This window comes from Lipomyces arxii (assembly GCF_038497795.1).
Source record: "Lipomyces arxii strain Phaff 12-163 unplaced genomic scaffold V1512scaffold_10, whole genome shotgun sequence".
Lineage (NCBI taxonomy): Eukaryota > Fungi > Ascomycota > Lipomycetes > Lipomycetales > Lipomycetaceae > Lipomyces > Lipomyces arxii.
In genome coordinates, this window is record NW_027117709.1 from 252,391 (window position 1) to 266,598 (window position 14,208).

The 14,208-nt window shown below is 47.9% G+C and overlaps 11 protein-coding genes across 11 annotated transcripts; 7 read left to right on the plus strand and 4 right to left on the minus strand.

The window, feature by feature from the left end:
• The first annotated feature begins 33 nt into the window (after window positions 1-33).
• V1512DRAFT_264179 (uncharacterized protein) lies at window positions 34-1,889 on the plus strand. The gene has a single exon (XM_066916634.1). The coding sequence runs from the start codon at window positions 121-123 to the stop codon at window positions 1,846-1,848; it is 1,728 nt and encodes a 575-aa protein (XP_066770963.1). The 5' UTR covers window positions 34-120; the 3' UTR covers window positions 1,849-1,889.
• Window positions 1,890-1,934: 45 nt separating this feature from the next.
• On the plus strand, window positions 1,935-2,791 carry V1512DRAFT_264181 (histidine phosphatase superfamily). The gene is made up of 2 exons (XM_066916635.1): window positions 1,935-2,014; window positions 2,058-2,791. Exons 1-2 carry the CDS (start codon window positions 1,980-1,982, stop codon window positions 2,725-2,727), a joined length of 705 nt encoding a protein of 234 aa, XP_066770964.1. The 5' UTR covers window positions 1,935-1,979; the 3' UTR covers window positions 2,728-2,791.
• Window positions 2,738-4,521, minus strand: V1512DRAFT_264184 (uncharacterized protein). The gene has a single exon (XM_066916636.1). It carries the CDS (start codon window positions 4,504-4,506, stop codon window positions 2,845-2,847), a length of 1,662 nt encoding a protein of 553 aa, XP_066770965.1. The 5' UTR covers window positions 4,507-4,521; the 3' UTR covers window positions 2,738-2,844.
• A 42-nt stretch (window positions 4,522-4,563) lies between these two features.
• On the plus strand, window positions 4,564-5,224 carry V1512DRAFT_264185 (uncharacterized protein). Its single transcript, XM_066916637.1, has 2 exons — window positions 4,564-4,766; window positions 4,816-5,224. Exons 1-2 carry the CDS (start codon window positions 4,674-4,676, stop codon window positions 5,170-5,172), a joined length of 450 nt encoding a protein of 149 aa, XP_066770966.1. The 5' UTR covers window positions 4,564-4,673; the 3' UTR covers window positions 5,173-5,224.
• A 113-nt stretch (window positions 5,225-5,337) lies between these two features.
• On the minus strand, window positions 5,338-7,223 carry V1512DRAFT_226651 (uncharacterized protein). The gene is made up of 5 exons (XM_066913855.1): window positions 7,064-7,223; window positions 6,895-7,022; window positions 6,692-6,847; window positions 6,544-6,647; window positions 5,338-6,495 (listed from the first exon to the last, which is right to left on the minus strand). Exons 1-5 carry the CDS (start codon window positions 7,077-7,079, stop codon window positions 5,379-5,381), a joined length of 1,521 nt encoding a protein of 506 aa, XP_066770967.1. The 5' UTR covers window positions 7,080-7,223; the 3' UTR covers window positions 5,338-5,378.
• On the plus strand, window positions 7,196-8,009 carry V1512DRAFT_264188 (uncharacterized protein). Its single transcript, XM_066916638.1, has 5 exons — window positions 7,196-7,237; window positions 7,283-7,401; window positions 7,446-7,653; window positions 7,698-7,778; window positions 7,826-8,009. The coding sequence occupies exons 1-5, from the start codon at window positions 7,235-7,237 to the stop codon at window positions 7,919-7,921; spliced, it is 507 nt and encodes a 168-aa protein (XP_066770968.1). The 5' UTR covers window positions 7,196-7,234; the 3' UTR covers window positions 7,922-8,009.
• Window positions 8,010-8,131: 122 nt separating this feature from the next.
• On the plus strand, window positions 8,132-9,474 carry V1512DRAFT_264190 (Alpha/Beta hydrolase protein). The gene has a single exon (XM_066916639.1). It carries the CDS (start codon window positions 8,246-8,248, stop codon window positions 9,440-9,442), a length of 1,197 nt encoding a protein of 398 aa, XP_066770969.1. The 5' UTR covers window positions 8,132-8,245; the 3' UTR covers window positions 9,443-9,474.
• V1512DRAFT_264191 (SRF-type transcription factor (DNA-binding and dimerization domain)-domain-containing protein) lies at window positions 9,439-10,215 on the minus strand. The gene has a single exon (XM_066916640.1). The coding sequence runs from the start codon at window positions 10,155-10,157 to the stop codon at window positions 9,495-9,497; it is 663 nt and encodes a 220-aa protein (XP_066770970.1). The 5' UTR covers window positions 10,158-10,215; the 3' UTR covers window positions 9,439-9,494.
• Window positions 10,216-10,867: 652 nt separating this feature from the next.
• V1512DRAFT_264194 (Redoxin) lies at window positions 10,868-12,086 on the plus strand. The gene is made up of 5 exons (XM_066916641.1): window positions 10,868-10,979; window positions 11,031-11,328; window positions 11,381-11,446; window positions 11,524-11,614; window positions 11,666-12,086. Exons 2-5 carry the CDS (start codon window positions 11,310-11,312, stop codon window positions 12,006-12,008), a joined length of 519 nt encoding a protein of 172 aa, XP_066770971.1. The 5' UTR covers window positions 10,868-10,979; window positions 11,031-11,309; the 3' UTR covers window positions 12,009-12,086.
• V1512DRAFT_264196 (uncharacterized protein) lies at window positions 12,087-13,075 on the plus strand. The gene has a single exon (XM_066916642.1). It carries the CDS (start codon window positions 12,138-12,140, stop codon window positions 12,990-12,992), a length of 855 nt encoding a protein of 284 aa, XP_066770972.1. The 5' UTR covers window positions 12,087-12,137; the 3' UTR covers window positions 12,993-13,075.
• Window positions 12,961-14,096, minus strand: V1512DRAFT_276688 (ATPase, V1/A1 complex, subunit E). The gene is made up of 5 exons (XM_066917877.1): window positions 13,995-14,096; window positions 13,585-13,929; window positions 13,375-13,538; window positions 13,211-13,330; window positions 12,961-13,167 (listed from the first exon to the last, which is right to left on the minus strand). Exons 1-5 carry the CDS (start codon window positions 14,022-14,024, stop codon window positions 13,137-13,139), a joined length of 690 nt encoding a protein of 229 aa, XP_066770973.1. The 5' UTR covers window positions 14,025-14,096; the 3' UTR covers window positions 12,961-13,136.
• Between the last annotated feature and the right edge of the window lie 112 nt (window positions 14,097-14,208).

The window sequence follows — 14,208 nt, forward strand, 5'->3', positions numbered from 1 at the left end:
ATTCTGGGTATTATCCTGCGCCTCATATAATAGTAGGGTTAGGTCTTTACGTCAGGTACATCACCTCTCCTCACATAAAATACTCCTCTCATTACGACAACATTATACACAAACACACACATGAAACCACTCACAATCAAATTACCTCCATCAGAAGGTCAAGGAGAGTCAAGCAGCACATTGCTAAGGTCGAACGATAGTCCACCGCCATACACAGACTCTCCGAAAGCAACAGACACTTTACTCGTTCATACACCGTACTCTCCCGGATACTACGATGATGATTACGAATCATACTTCACACCCAGGAATACGCCGAAACGCTGTCGACTACGCTCACTTAAATGGCCTGCACTGATCGCAACCCTGATCGCGATCCTGGTCTTGGTCTCAACCCTCACGTCCCATCTCGTGAATGTGAATGCGCCTGCGAGTTATGCCACTCAGGCACTAAACTTGACCATATCCTCAGTCTCGATCGATGACATGTCTGCAGACGGCGTCCACGCTCATGTCATCGGCCAGGTCTCGTTCGATTCAGCCAAAGTTAAAGACAGACCGACAAGGGTTTTTGGCAAGATCGCGACAACAATCATGCGTAAAGCAGAAGTCCTGGATACAAACATGCTCATTTCTCGTTTATCGGCACATAACCAGCTCGAACTATTTGGCTCGGCATCGATCCCAAATATCGTGGTCGACATTCGCGATCACAAAGTCACACCGATCGATTTCGTCAGTACAGTGCACCAGCTTGCGGCCGTGTCCGACATTGCGAAGCTGGTAGAGGAGTATCTTCATGGCACATTAAAGGACGCAATTTTCAGAGGCGACGCAGACTTGCCTCTCAGGTCTGGCATTTTGCCATTGGGGACCCATCATGTGGCCCACGACGTCAAACTCGAGTCCGCAATCTCCGGTTCGATCCCATTCATCGTGTCCGACTTCAAGTTCGGCCAGTCTGACTTAGACGGGATCTCGGTATCGGTGGCTGCGCAGGCACAGAACCCGTACCCGATCCACGTCAGCTTGCCAGGGCTGGACTGGGTCGTCGAAGCAGCGGCATGCACGCCGGCACAGATTGTCCGGCTCGCGGTCGCGCATTCTGAACCGCTTGACGTCACACCTCACGGACTGGTTGATTTGGAAGTTGGGTCGCAGGTTGCGGACTTACCGCGGCCTTTCACGCAGCCATGCCCGGATTCGGAGTCATCCGCAATGGACAGGTACTTGCGGGCGTATCTGTCTGGGGACGAGATTGTGGTCTACGTCCGTGGTAAGCCAGGTCAACGTATTGCTGAGTTCCCGCCCTGGGTGTCGGACTTACTCGCCGTGCTGTCGATCCCGGTCCCGGTACCTGGACGTAGTACGGACGGGAGCACGGACAAGATGGTCAAGTCGTTCGGCTTATCGCGAGTCAAGATCGCGATGCCTCAGCGGGTGCCTCGCATCTCGGCATTAGTCAATGCGGTGATTGAGTTACCGAAAGAGCTCGATTTCTCAATCTCGGTCGAAAAACTGAAAGGGATCTCAGACTTATTCTATCTCGGCGACAAGTTCGGCGTGCTCGAGATTGACGAATGGACGCCAGCCGTATCTTTTTACACTCCAGAAGGCTACATTCAAGTTGTGGCCGAGATCAGTGACGTGCCACTCGAAATCACGGACCAGGCCGTGTTCAAGACCATGTTACAGAAGATGTTTTTCTCTGGCCCGGTCGACGTGATGGTCCAGGGCACGATTGACGTCATGTTGACGACTCCAGTCGGGGAGTTTGCAGTCAGGAAGTTGCCGGCCAAAGGCACGTTTACGCTCAGTGGTCGGCCCGGTGTTTTTGTTCGAGATTAGGCGTTTTTATGTTGTTATGTTACGTAATCTATTATATAAGCATCCATTTATTTATTACATAAGCGTAGAACTTGTCGTCGGGACACACTGACAAAGACTGTTCGTCAAATCACGAACAACGAACAACGAACATGACGACACCACGAGTTTTCATTGCGAGACACGGGTAAGCGGATTAGAGGAGCACTAGTGAAGTAGCTGACGATTAGTGAGACGGCATGGTCTTTGTCCGGCCAGCACACGAGTTTCACCGACCTGCCGCTGACCGCGAACGGTGAGAAGCGAGTTGCCGCGACCAGTCGCGCAATGGTGGGTAAGGACCGACTGATTGATCCTCGTCATTTGTTGAAGGTGTACGTGAGTCCGCGGTTGCGAGCGCAAAGGACGTTCGAGCTGCTGGTTGGGCACGAGCAGCAGTGCGGTCCTGAGCGGGTTGTGATTGATGACCGAGTGCAGGAGTGGAATTACGGTGACTATGAGGGTCTAAAAACCGCACAGATCCGGGCATTGAGGCGGGAGAAAGGAATTGAGACCGGGCACGAATGGGATATTTGGCAAGACGGGTGTGAGAACGGGGAGTCACCTGAGGAAATCACACGTCGGCTCGATGAGGTCATTGCTGAGATCCACGAGCTTCATAGCCAGAACCAGACTGCGGTACGGAAGGATGTCATGATTGTAGCACATGGGCATATATTGCGCTCGTTCGCGATGCGATGGGTAAGGCGGCCTATTAACGAGAACCCGGCGTTGCTGCTCGAGGCGGGTGCGATTGGGGTGTTGTCTTATGAACACAACAATGTTGACGAGCCGGCCATCTTGCTCGGTGGTGCGTTCATTGTTCCTGATGATGATGAAAATGATGATGACGGAAAGTGATGCGCAATGCCGTACGAAGATTAAAATATCTATTTAGAATAAAAAAAAGAACCTAAACACCTGCAAACTCCGTAATCCAAATTTCCCACCGTCGCCGAACTTTGGCTCGAATAGACGTCAAACAGTCGAATACTCCACAGGCACATTCCCCGGCTCTGCACTGTCGTACCGGTCTGAACCAGTAAAATGATGGTACCCACCCAAACTGACAAACTCTTCTTCAGCATTCGCAGAGTACACCGGCACCCAATCATCATTTTCGTCGTCGTCGCCATCGTCATTGATGGCGTTCGTATCGTCCATTGTTCGTGCCGACGCAGATGCGGAATACGAAGGCGCGCCGCCGGTCGGACTAGATTCCAATCGTCGTAATCGCTCGCGCTCGAGCTCAAGCTTGTCTCCGGTCGTGGACGCGGACGCCGTTGTGGGAACTTGTGAAGAGCCGGCACCTGTTTCCGCGAGCCCGGGGTCGACTAGGTCGACCAAGTCGAGCAGGCCGAGTGGAGGTGCGACTGGCTCGATTGTGGACGAGCAAGAATCTGGCGGGGCAGAAGGCAAAAGCGCTTCTTCCATCCTGGCCAGCACTGCTTTTTCGTTCTGACCTGTCGCGGCGTCATAGTCTGGCACTGCACTCTGGTCCGGCTCATGCGTTTCTTCGGTTGTCTCGACAGGAGTTGCCAGCGCAGGCACAGGTACAGGCACATGAGGCACAGACGTCACGGCCATCTGTTCCGACCGCTCGGTCCCGACCACGATCTCGGTCCATAACGAAACCACGCCTTTCATCCGCTTCAAGCTTTCAGTGTCGACGTACGGCCTACCCACGGACTCTGGCTGGTCTACCGGCTGCGTGTTTTGTGATATCGGCAACTCAGCCTTGCCAGACAAATCCAGCACGACTTCAAGACAGTACTTGAACGCGACTAACGGGTACTCGTCAATCGTCGGGAATATATCTGTCGGGATCCTGACGTTCGCGGTCAGTCTAGTCGTCAGTGTCCGCGCGTCAACATATAGCGGCACGACCTGCTGGACCAAATCCTTACGAAACGACAGCGGTTCAAGATCATGCGCGCATACCCGTGATATCCGCAAAAACGTCACCACGATCCCGGTCGGGTTTCTGATCTCCTTCACGTGTCTGACTGTGATTTTGACAGGCACCGTTTCGCCCCGAAGCGACCCGACCGCAGGGACCTCAACGATGGCGGTCGCGGTCCCGCGTTCGCGCGTGTGCGACTTCTTCTTGATCTCAACCGATAACATCGACGGTTTCGGGGGCGGCAGGTCGGCCACGTCAAGCGGACACTGTAGCTGCATGTGCTTCGTGCATGTTCGAGGTGGAAACGGACCCGGTCTATGGTGCGACGCGGTGATGTTGTATAGAATCGCACCTTTTTCAAACTCCAACGACATCATTAACCCCTTCGCAGGTAACTCAAACATGAACCTGAAACTGTGTTCGCCGCGCTGCAACTTCCCATTCACGCCTTCCTCGCTCTGCCATAACAGAATCTCATCATGACACAACACATGCCTAAACGACGCTCCTTTGACTACTGGATTCCGTATCGTCAACTGGCCTAACAACCTGACCCTGACCTCGCTCGTCCGCACCGCTTTAGGCAAATCCAGCACAACTGACCCACACACGCTGTCACCTGGACTCCAGATCTTATGGGGATCGTCTAATAAGATATAGAAATCGTCAAATCCCGATAACGGACTAGCGACGACTGACTGCAAAGACGGCCGCAGTCGCGCGAACGCTTTCTTCATTTTTGCGTATATGTTTGTCGAATTATCGTGAACTTTTGCCATTGGAGGTGATGTTCACCTAACACAATACCCTTGAATTACAGTAGTACTAACCCCTCGTGCTTACACTTAGAAACGTCCTCGGAACATCGTCCTCCACACAAAAATGTTACCAGAATCAAGTCAAAATGGGCGCTTCTCAGTCAAAACGAACATTCGTTCCAGACGTTCCAGTTGCATTTTCACAGGATCTGATTGAGTCTCTTGAAGACACTCCGGAGGTTTGTTTGTTTAGTATTTCTAAGGATGAATCAAGGCTAACGTGACAAGACTGATTTCTCAAGGGTCCAAGACAAGGCACTCAAGCTCGAGCAGTCTGTCGCGGCCGAGCTCGAGTCGTTATCTGGACAAGCGAAGGAACTTGTGTTAAGTGCGTGGAACGATGCGGACAGTGCGCCAGTGAAAGGCGAGATTGTGAGTCCGGCAGTGTTGAAGGACATCACGACGTTGAAGGACGCAATCTCGAGCCACAAGGCAGCGGCTGAAGCTAAAGCTGAGACTGGAAAGACATTTAATGAGCATCGTGAGAAGTTGATCAAGTGTTTGCAAACGAACGACCGGCGACCGTTGGTGTGTTTGGCAGAGTTTAATGAGTTTAAAGATAAACTGGAGTCGACTTTAGCATAGATCAATGTACTATCTCACAATACTCAGTAATCCAAGTCAGACTTTCCACAATTTGCCTCGTCGACCATGCTTGTTGAGTTTAAAACAAGAGTATTTGGCATAAACAATGCCCTGTAGACGATACTCTAGAAGTAGGGCAATCGACATGTTGTAGAATACGCCAGTTTAAACGAGTAAAATAGATTTAATATAGATTAACGTAATAGTTACAACGGAATAGCCCTGTACAGTAAAATCAAAGCCGAGTCCGACTCTCCGCCTCCAGCCATGGCCTCGATCTTTGTCTGGTCAACCAGCGTAACCTTATCGTCATTAAACTGCCACCATTTCGGTTCCTGTACCTGTGTGGTCGTTCCGACCGCAGCCTGTGGACCTGGACCCGTCTCGACATCAGACTCGGCTTGTTTAGACCAGAACTGGTAATGCCCCGAGTCTGCAGATTTGCCCTTATGCGACAACACGCCGATCAGTTCGTATAATCCCGTCACGCACGCGCCGTTGTCCGCAAGCTCGGCAGGACTCACGGCCGCGACAGCTTCAGCTTGAAGTCTCGCAATCTCAGTCGAGCTCGAACTGTCGTCTTTCGCGCTATCGAGCTGGGTCCGGGCACGGTTGGCGGCTCGGGCTTTATCTTGCTTGAGCTTGCGTACTTCCCTGACCTTGTCCCGCACCGTCACCAGTCTGGATTTGTACTCTGGCTCGCACATGTCGGTCACGTCCAACTCAAACGGGAACGCGACTTTTCGCAAAATCTTGGCTTTCATGTTTGTATCGCGGCGCCAATAGAAGCGCATGAAGTGCACGGTCAGGTACTTTGGCAGCCTAGAGATCTGTTTCTTCAGCGTGAACTGAGCATTGCGACCGAGCACGTCTGAATGTTTCTCGATTGTCTCGGACAGCGACGCAAGCAAACCTTGATGCAAGAAATTCGTCTGGCCCGTGATGTGGCAGTCCAGTTTCAGAAAGTTATCGGTCGAGTGCACGACAGGTTCAATGTCAGACTCGGCGCACGTCATGGTGGTCGTGTACGTGCCGGTCATGTACTTTTGCACAAACGACGGCACGCTAGGGTTTACCGATTTCATTGAGATGTCGACCGCGTTCAAGATTTGCGAGAAAGCTTCTTCCGCGTCCTGTTGCTTGTATCCTTCTTCGCCTCGTTGAGCGAACTGCGGGAATGCGATACGGAAAAACATTAGGAACTTGTTTGGGTTAAATGTGGTTGTCTGGGAGTTAATGCTTTGATAGAGTTCGGAAAGACTTTCAGTCACGGCGACTGGATCAGCTGTCTGACTAAATTGTTGTCGAGGAGGACGTTGAAATCTGTATATTAGAGATCACGATATCTATAACCAAAAAAAGAAGACGTACTCATTGAGTTGAGATGCGAGTTCGGGCATGATTCGTAGACATTGTAAGGTCGAGTTCAAATAGCACGTGTTTCCAAGATTCAAAATTCCATTTGGTGTTTTTGTCTATTTGATTAGATGATATTCGAGATACTAATGAGAGGACATACAGTCTCAGCCAGTTGTTTATCAGTCATATCCTCAATAAATGTCATCTTTGTAACAGGTTCTTTAGGTAGTTCACCAGCTGTTCCGAGCATCATCAGCACTTGGTTTGGCTTTAAGCCCAATGAATTCAAATCCGTATCATCTCTCAGTTGACCTCCCTTATACGGTGTTAGTGACGTCTACTTAAACTGGCACCATATCATACTTTGATGAGAATCTTTTGACGATCAGGATCAACGCCAGTTAAAGAGTAAAGCTGGAATTTAAAGACTTCACCGGACTCGTCTGTGTTTAAATCGACGGTGTATTTCTTGCCTGAATGGCGAACAATGACTAATTATTAGTATGAATGATTATGTGAATGAAATACTTACTTGGTATGATTGTCATGATGTGTGGTGTAGTGTGTGGTGTATAGTTAGTGTATGTGTGAGCGTATGTGTGTGTATGTGGGCGTAGAATATGTAGGTAAAGGCATATGAGTAGGCGTAGTGCGTAGAAATCTAACCACCTTCACCACTCAACATCGCAACACAAAACACAAAATGGTACGTCATTGCCCTATTAAACTAACAATTAAACTAACATTACAGTCACAATCACTTAAACCATATCTTGAATGCGTTCGTTCTTCACTCACAGCCGCCGTCTGTCTCGAGAACTTCTCTTCTCAATCAGTTGAACGTCATAACAGACCTGAAGTCGAAGCAAAGTGCGTACTACATCGTGTGGATACAGACTGATCTAACAGTACAGAACATCACCGGAAGTTCTTTTAAATCCAATTACAATCTCCCGCAACGAAAACGAGAAAGTGCTGATTGAGCCAAGTGTGAACTCGGTTCGAATCAGTATCAAGATCAAACAAGCAGATGAAATTGAGCATTTGCTCGTTCACAAATTCACACGATTCTTGACTGGGCGTGCCGAAGCATTCATGATTCTCCGTCGTAAACCCGTCAAGGTGCGTTACATGTGGTGATGTATCAGCATGATCTAATGGAATAGGACTATGACATTTCATTTCTCATCACGAACTTTCATACGGAGCAAATGTTGAAGCATAAACTTGTGGATTTTATTATTCAAGTGAGTTCGATGCCTTTTATTTGAAGAGGACAAGGACTAATGAGAAGTTTATGGAAGAAGTCGATAAAGAGATCTCAGAGATGAAGTTGTTTTTGAATGCTCGTGCTAGATTCGTTGCTGAAGCGTTCTTGACTAATGTTTAGTTAAATATGGACGGAATAATTGTCATTCGATGTATTATTACTATTTTTCCTATACATCTTACACTATGTTATCCCATGCTATACTATATATACTGTACTATACTACACACTGTATACCATATGTGTATGCCTAGTATACTACACTAATGGTCTAGTGTTATAAGCTGTAACTGAGTGATATTATGGCACTATGATGCTATGATACGATACTATGACACTGCCTGAGTATAGTAAACTGGTAAATACATGGCACATTTATCAGGGGTCACCTAACCCGAATACACACATGATCCCCCACAATCTTAGCAAAGATAATAACACGACATGACTCGATTTCTATTCCTTTTACTGATCGTAAGTGTTCTAGCAGATCAGGTCCCGTTTGCTGTTCAGTCAGGATTTAGTCTACGACATGTGTTTGATCATGGCACAGGGATCGACTACCAGATCCATCGCAGACTAGACGTGCCACGAAGCATGACGGCAAATGCAAACAAATTCACACTCAAACGCGATACACACAACACAGTAAGAATGGCAGATCGAAGTGCGATGACTGTAGAGTCGTATCTTGAGTACGCCAGAAAGAAAGGGGCAATTGCAATGGAGTTGGACTGGGTTAAAGAGCAAGTCGAAGGTCCGAACGTGACTGATGTTGAGACCTTGACCGCTCTGGCAAAGATGACAGCAGACGCGTACGTCAATGTGCCAGAGACTGGGAACTGGGTCGATGTCGGTTTACCGTACAATGAAAGTTCTGGTTTTGGATGGGACAGAACCGGGGTGCGCGGACATGTGTTTGCAGACGACACAAATAGCACCGTGATTATCGCAATCAAGGGCACAAGCGCAGCTATGCTCGACAGCGATAGCGAGACCAGCGGAAACGATAAGGTCAATGACAATCTACTGTTTTCATGCTGCTGTGCCCGGATCAGCAGGCTATGGTCGACCGTGTGCGACTGCTACGAGTCCGGGTACAAGTGCTCGCAATCATGCATTGAAGACGCGCTGTATGGCGAAGACAAGTACTACCGCGCACTGCTAGACCTGTACAAAAACACGACCGAGCTGTACCCTGACGCTAACATCTGGGCGACCGGACACTCGCTTGGTGGCGCCATGGCATCGCTGCTCGGGCGCACGTTTGGACTCCCGACCGTCGCGTTCGAAGCGCCGGCCGAGAAACTGGCCGCTAAACGATTGCATTTACCGTTCCCTCCTGTAGCAGATGGCGAGTCCGAACTGATCTGGCACTTTGGCAATACGGCCGACCCGGTATTCATGGGTGTTTGCAACGGTGCGACGTCTGCGTGCTGGGTCGGCGGGTACGCGATGGAGACGACGTGCCATTCGGGACTCGAGTGTGTGTACGACACGGTTGGGGATTATAAATGGCACGTCAGTATCAGCAGTCACCGGATAAGAGCCGTGATTGACATGATTATGTCGTATAACACGACCGCGAACTGTACTTCACGAGATGATTGTGTGGATTGTTACGACTGGACATATGATTAATACGAGAATATAATATTACGAATACACATTAATAGTAAAACAAAAAGACCCCTTAAAACTCCTTATCCCGATCTTGCATGCCTTGCATTCCCTGCATGCCTTGTACTGGATACGGATACAAGTTCTGTCTCGACATTCCCATTGCCTGGGCCTGTGCCTGGGCTTGGGCTTGTGCTTGAGCCTGAGCTTGAGCCTGAGCCTGAGCTTGAGCAGCAGCGACAGCACGTTGTTGCTGCGATACAGCGGCCGCGACCGCACGCTGCTGAGCCAGATGAGACGTAGCAAGCGAGTGATCTGCAGGCGAGAAATCGTCTTGTTGAGGCACGACCGGAATCGATTGTGTCTGTGGTTGCGCCTGAGGAGCGGTCTCTTCCGGCGCATTCAAGCACGCCTGGATCAAGTTCTTGCCTTCAGCCTTCGTCACCAAAGGCTGCAATTTTGGAGTCGTAAAGGTGTACACCAGCCCTGTTTCCGACACGACCAGTAACAAGACCTGAGTGCCAGTCAAGACCGACAGCTCGTACGCTTTCTTCATGATCCCAGCTTTGCGTTTCGAAAATGTGATGTGCCGCCGTGACTTGTCATCAACGAACTTGATTTCAATCTTCCGCCTCTCACGCCCTGGCTTCGAGGTCTCTTCATCTTCGTCATCATCGTCATCGATACGAGACTTTGAATCGTCAACCTGAAGTTGTGGTTGAGGTTTTGGTGGCATGTTCTTTTTTGTTTGCTTTCGCTTGATTTGGTGATTTGTTGATGTTTGTGATGAAAAGGGGAATTGTCATTTTGGGAAGGAAAAGACCAGGAAGGGAATGGCTTAGTCATTACCCTTACCTCTATGTTATTATGTAAGGATTGCGTCATTGTGATCTCACTGCACCTTATTGGCCAGGTTAATTTCCTGTTTCGGCATTTGCATTGTCCTTCATAGTGCGATGTGGTATTACACTGTGCTACATTGTGTTACATTGGGTTACATTGCATTACACTGTGTTACACTGTGTAACACTGTGTAACACTGTTTTATACTACTGTCTACTAGACTACGCTGCAAAGTAGAGTACTGTACTGTACTGTCGACTGATCCACCGTAGAGTAGAACACTAGAGCACGGTATAGAACGACAAATATCAGGTATATTATATTATTAGGTATAACACTAAAATCAATGCTCTAATAAGCAGCACGAAGTCTTCGTCTAGCTTCCATCTTCTTGTAAACAAAGGCAAACACAAGGCCGATGCCTATGCTTTGTCAGTATTCATGTAGTATCATCATTATCATCAAATCACATACCAACAACTCCGAGGATACAAAACACAAGAATAACTCCAGGTGGCAACATGTTTCTATTCAATTAACATCACCATTTCCCATCATATACGCAAAATACTTACAATTATCGATTTTCACAAAAGTTGAAGTAAACAAATAAACAAAAAGAGAGGAAAAGAAGATTTGAATTCTTTAAGTATTTCGTCCCGTCAAAACAAAGTCCCTCATAAAAGCCACACTACCCACTTCCGGTCTGTCCCCGGTAACAAACTTTTTCCCCCATTTTACTGTTCACACACTAAATTACTACTAGAGTAGTTATAATGGATACTCGGGTTAACCGGCATCACTTCACCATTCTCTCGTCTTCATTGGCTCAATCGCCATTCTTTCGTCCGCCACTCGGCTCTCTCGGTCTAAATAGTGCTTATATAATGTTCTGTTGAGTATATCACAGTCCGTGTGCTAAGCATCTCTTATACTGCCCCTTACTACTTACTACTGCCCTGTGCTAGAGACAGACTAGGCATCATCGTCATTGTCAATACATCGCACAACTAACTCACTACTTAACTCACTATTTCTACTCACTATGGCACTCACAGTCGGAGGTATCTTCCAACTATTATTACAACATTATCTAATCAGATTCTAATCAATTAGATAAATTTCCTTCCGGCGTAAATTTCCTTTACATTCCTTATACTCCTGAGTCTACTGATATCAAAGGTATAATATATATATATATATATATATATATATAATTCACTCTACTGCATCTATATTACGTATTAACAATGATAAAGCATGTGGAATCCCAATCACTCTCGACTTCGATAAGGAGTTTGCAGGAAAGACCGTCGTCATTGTATCAATCCCCGGTGCTTTTACTCCAACGTATGATTCTTACTTATTATCTACAATATTGTTTATTGTATTAACAGACAGATGCACCGTAAACCATATCCCTCCCTTTATCTCGAACTTCGCAGATCTCAAGGCAAAGGGTGTCGATGCATTCGTTTGTCTCTCTGCAAACGACCCATTCGTTCAATCCGCCTTTGGTAAAGCAAACGGTGTTGCTGAAGACGACATTTACTTCGCCTGTGATCCGGCGGCCGAGTTTTCAAAGTCAATTGACTTCGACAAGTCCGACATGACCCCTGCTTTCGGTATCAGAACTGCCAGATACGCAATTATCGTTAAGGATGGAATTGTCGCCTACGCTGCAAAGGAACTTGGTCAAGGTCTGGCCGCGTCTGGATACGATGCTGTCCTTGCGGCTTTGTAATCGTGTAATCGTGTGAATCGTGAACTTTTTGTGCTCACTTTGTTTACTACCCCTGAATTTACTATTTCAGTCCTCTATTTAATTCTTCTCATCACCTGTACTTATTCGTACACACACATATAATACAAAATGATCCCTACTTTGAGATATAAAGACAAGCAAAAAAAGCCTTCTCGCGCAAACTCGCAGCGCCAGGCAACCCGGCCATCTGGTGGTGGACCGGCTCAACCACAGTTCCCGTCTCAAGCAGATGAGGTCATGTCGACCGCCGCCGCAAGAACAGCGTTCCAACATTCGATCCTGTCCCGCTCATCGTCGACTCGCACATCTCGGCCAAGTGAAAACTCGCTCTCAAGATCAAAATCTGTACCGGCCCGGCATGCGGTCCAGGCGGCACCATCAACCTCGACGTTGCGGTACCATCTTGCCACTCACGACGCTCCACCGCTATCGTCTGGCATCGTTGCGTCTGGTGTCAGAAAAATCTTTTCTTTCGGCACATCACAACAACCACAGGCTACGTCGCTTCGGGCGCGCAAACCATTTATCCCTGAATATGCGCCAGGGCCAGTTTTGTCAGACGCGACAAACCTACACTCGCGCTCGGCCTCGTACGCGACCGTACGCCCGCTGGTAATCAAGCCTCTGTCAGTCTCAACTTCGGTGTCTGCTCCTGTCAGTCTGAATACGCATGCAATGTACACCACCATCAAGCGCAAACTTACTCGGGTCAGGAATTTGACCTTGCGTGTCTTGCATCCTGATAAATTGTCAACGTCAACGTCGTCTGTGTCTTCAATGTCGTCTGTATCGTCCCCTACCGCGTCTCGCTTTAGACAAGAAACTGGGTTCTTTCCTTACTACGGCACAGCTGCGACTCGCCAGCCTACGCGTGAAAACGTAGACAAACCTGATGATACTATTCTGTTCCGTCCGTCTAGTACTGACTCTGCTTCTCGTACTGAGTTCGATTCAAACTGGTAGACTGTTCTATATTCTTACTGTTTCTCTGTTCTACTGCTCTATGTTTTATGTACACGGTAGATAATATATGTGACAAATTATGCAATGGACAGATTATTATTCAACAAAACAACTAAAGAAAGTATTAAAATCTAATGTCGACATTTAGTCAAAGAATTTTCTGCTTGGGGATTCACTATTTCGTCAGTATTAACTCACTCATTACACACTTTACGTACCCAAAGATGGCAACTCGGATAGCTGGCAAGGATTCCTCGTTCAACAAGTTCAGACGTTCCTCAAGAGTGTTGGTCACGACAATCTTGCCCGCGGACCCAATCACAATCACACCGCCAGACCTGACATTAGCACTTATCCTTTACACTACAATTTGAATACATACGACTCGGATGGAAGAGGGTCGGACTCATTAATCGAGATTGAAATGTCAAACCCGGCAGCGGCCTTGAACTCTTCCTGGGCAAGTGGAATGGCCTTGTTGACAAGCTCGTAGTCCGCTTCACGGGCTGACACCTTGACTGCCTTTTCGTACAGCACAAACGTTCCCTACCCGTCAGTCTCATTCATACTTCAAGCAGGTCACAAAACCTACCTCAAGAATCAAGTCCTTAAGCAAATAACAGTACTTATCTGAGTCCTTTGAGATCTCAGACAACTTCTTGCTGGCCTCCTCAAACACATCATCAAGAACTGCCTGGCGCGCAGCCAAAACACGCAGCCGAGTCTTGTTGGTGATATTGGACTTTGTAATCTGCTGCGCCAACGACGCCTGCTTCGTCCGACGCTCGTACACGGTATCAATCGTCGTAGTCTCAGACCGTACCAGCTTGGCTTTCTCAATCGCAAACTCCTCGGCCGCTTTAATCTGAATCTCGCGAGCTTTTTCAAGCGCCTCCTGCTTGATGAACTGCACCAGCTTCTTCAACTCAACGTCGACCTGACCGCTCGTTAGTCAAGTCCGAAATTCACTCAATTGACATGAATGTACTCAATCAAACATACCTGGTCGTCAGTAAGTGCGGAATTCGACATTTGCGATGATTTAAAGTGTTAAATTTCGTGTGGTTTGAAAAGTCGAGACCGAAGAAATTGGCTCGGACAAAGAAATGAATGCGGTCTCAAGATAGCACATCAACTGGTGCTGTTTTTATGGCATATACGTCATTCTATATTGCACTTGTATATTACTGATTGGTCGTGCGCTATGCCATAAACA

What these genes read in the sequence shown, in the direction of transcription:
- V1512DRAFT_264179 (XM_066916634.1), top strand. Translation starts at nt 121, where the DNA reads ATGAAACCACTCACAATCAAATTACCTCCATCAGAAGGTCAAGGAGAG.
- V1512DRAFT_264181 (XM_066916635.1), top strand. Translation starts at nt 1,980, where the DNA reads ATGACGACACCACGAGTTTTCATTGCGAGACACGG. An exon ending in GTTTTCATTGCGAGACACGG is followed by an intron (nt 2,015 to 2,057) that starts GTAAGCGGATTA and finishes GCTGACGATTAG; the next exon opens with TGAGACGGCATGGTCTTTGT.
- V1512DRAFT_264184 (XM_066916636.1), bottom strand. Translation starts at nt 4,506, where the DNA reads ATGAAGAAAGCGTTCGCGCGACTGCGGCCGTCTTTGCAGTCAGTCGTC.
- V1512DRAFT_264185 (XM_066916637.1), top strand. Translation starts at nt 4,674, where the DNA reads ATGGGCGCTTCTCAGTCAAAACGAACATTCGTTCCAGACGTTCCAGTT. An exon ending in CTCTTGAAGACACTCCGGAG is followed by an intron (nt 4,767 to 4,815) that starts GTTTGTTTGTTT and finishes TAACGTGACAAG; the next exon opens with ACTGATTTCTCAAGGGTCCA.
- V1512DRAFT_226651 (XM_066913855.1), bottom strand. An exon ending in GTCAAAAGATTCTCATCAAA is followed by an intron (nt 6,848 to 6,894) that starts GTATGATATGGT and finishes ACACCGTATAAG; the next exon opens with GGAGGTCAACTGAGAGATGA. An exon ending in CTCGCATCTCAACTCAATGA is followed by an intron (nt 6,496 to 6,543) that starts GTACGTCTTCTT and finishes TCTAATATACAG; the next exon opens with ATTTCAACGTCCTCCTCGAC.
- V1512DRAFT_264188 (XM_066916638.1), top strand. An exon ending in TCCGTCGTAAACCCGTCAAG is followed by an intron (nt 7,654 to 7,697) that starts GTGCGTTACATG and finishes CTAATGGAATAG; the next exon opens with GACTATGACATTTCATTTCT. An exon ending in TTGTGGATTTTATTATTCAA is followed by an intron (nt 7,779 to 7,825) that starts GTGAGTTCGATG and finishes ACTAATGAGAAG; the next exon opens with TTTATGGAAGAAGTCGATAA.
- V1512DRAFT_264190 (XM_066916639.1), top strand. Translation starts at nt 8,246, where the DNA reads ATGACTCGATTTCTATTCCTTTTACTGATCGTAAGTGTTCTAGCAGAT.
- V1512DRAFT_264191 (XM_066916640.1), bottom strand. Translation starts at nt 10,157, where the DNA reads ATGCCACCAAAACCTCAACCACAACTTCAGGTTGACGATTCAAAGTCT.
- V1512DRAFT_264194 (XM_066916641.1), top strand. An exon ending in TGAGTCTACTGATATCAAAG is followed by an intron (nt 11,447 to 11,523) that starts GTATAATATATA and finishes ACAATGATAAAG; the next exon opens with CATGTGGAATCCCAATCACT. An exon ending in CCCGGTGCTTTTACTCCAAC is followed by an intron (nt 11,615 to 11,665) that starts GTATGATTCTTA and finishes ATTAACAGACAG; the next exon opens with ATGCACCGTAAACCATATCC.
- V1512DRAFT_264196 (XM_066916642.1), top strand. Translation starts at nt 12,138, where the DNA reads ATGATCCCTACTTTGAGATATAAAGACAAGCAAAAAAAGCCTTCTCGC.
- V1512DRAFT_276688 (XM_066917877.1), bottom strand. Translation starts at nt 14,024, where the DNA reads ATGTCGAATTCCGCACTTACTGACGACCAG. An exon ending in CCGCACTTACTGACGACCAG is followed by an intron (nt 13,930 to 13,994) that starts GTATGTTTGATT and finishes ACGAGCGGTCAG; the next exon opens with GTCGACGTTGAGTTGAAGAA. An exon ending in GACCCTCTTCCATCCGAGTC is followed by an intron (nt 13,331 to 13,374) that starts GTATGTATTCAA and finishes TGCTAATGTCAG; the next exon opens with GTCTGGCGGTGTGATTGTGA.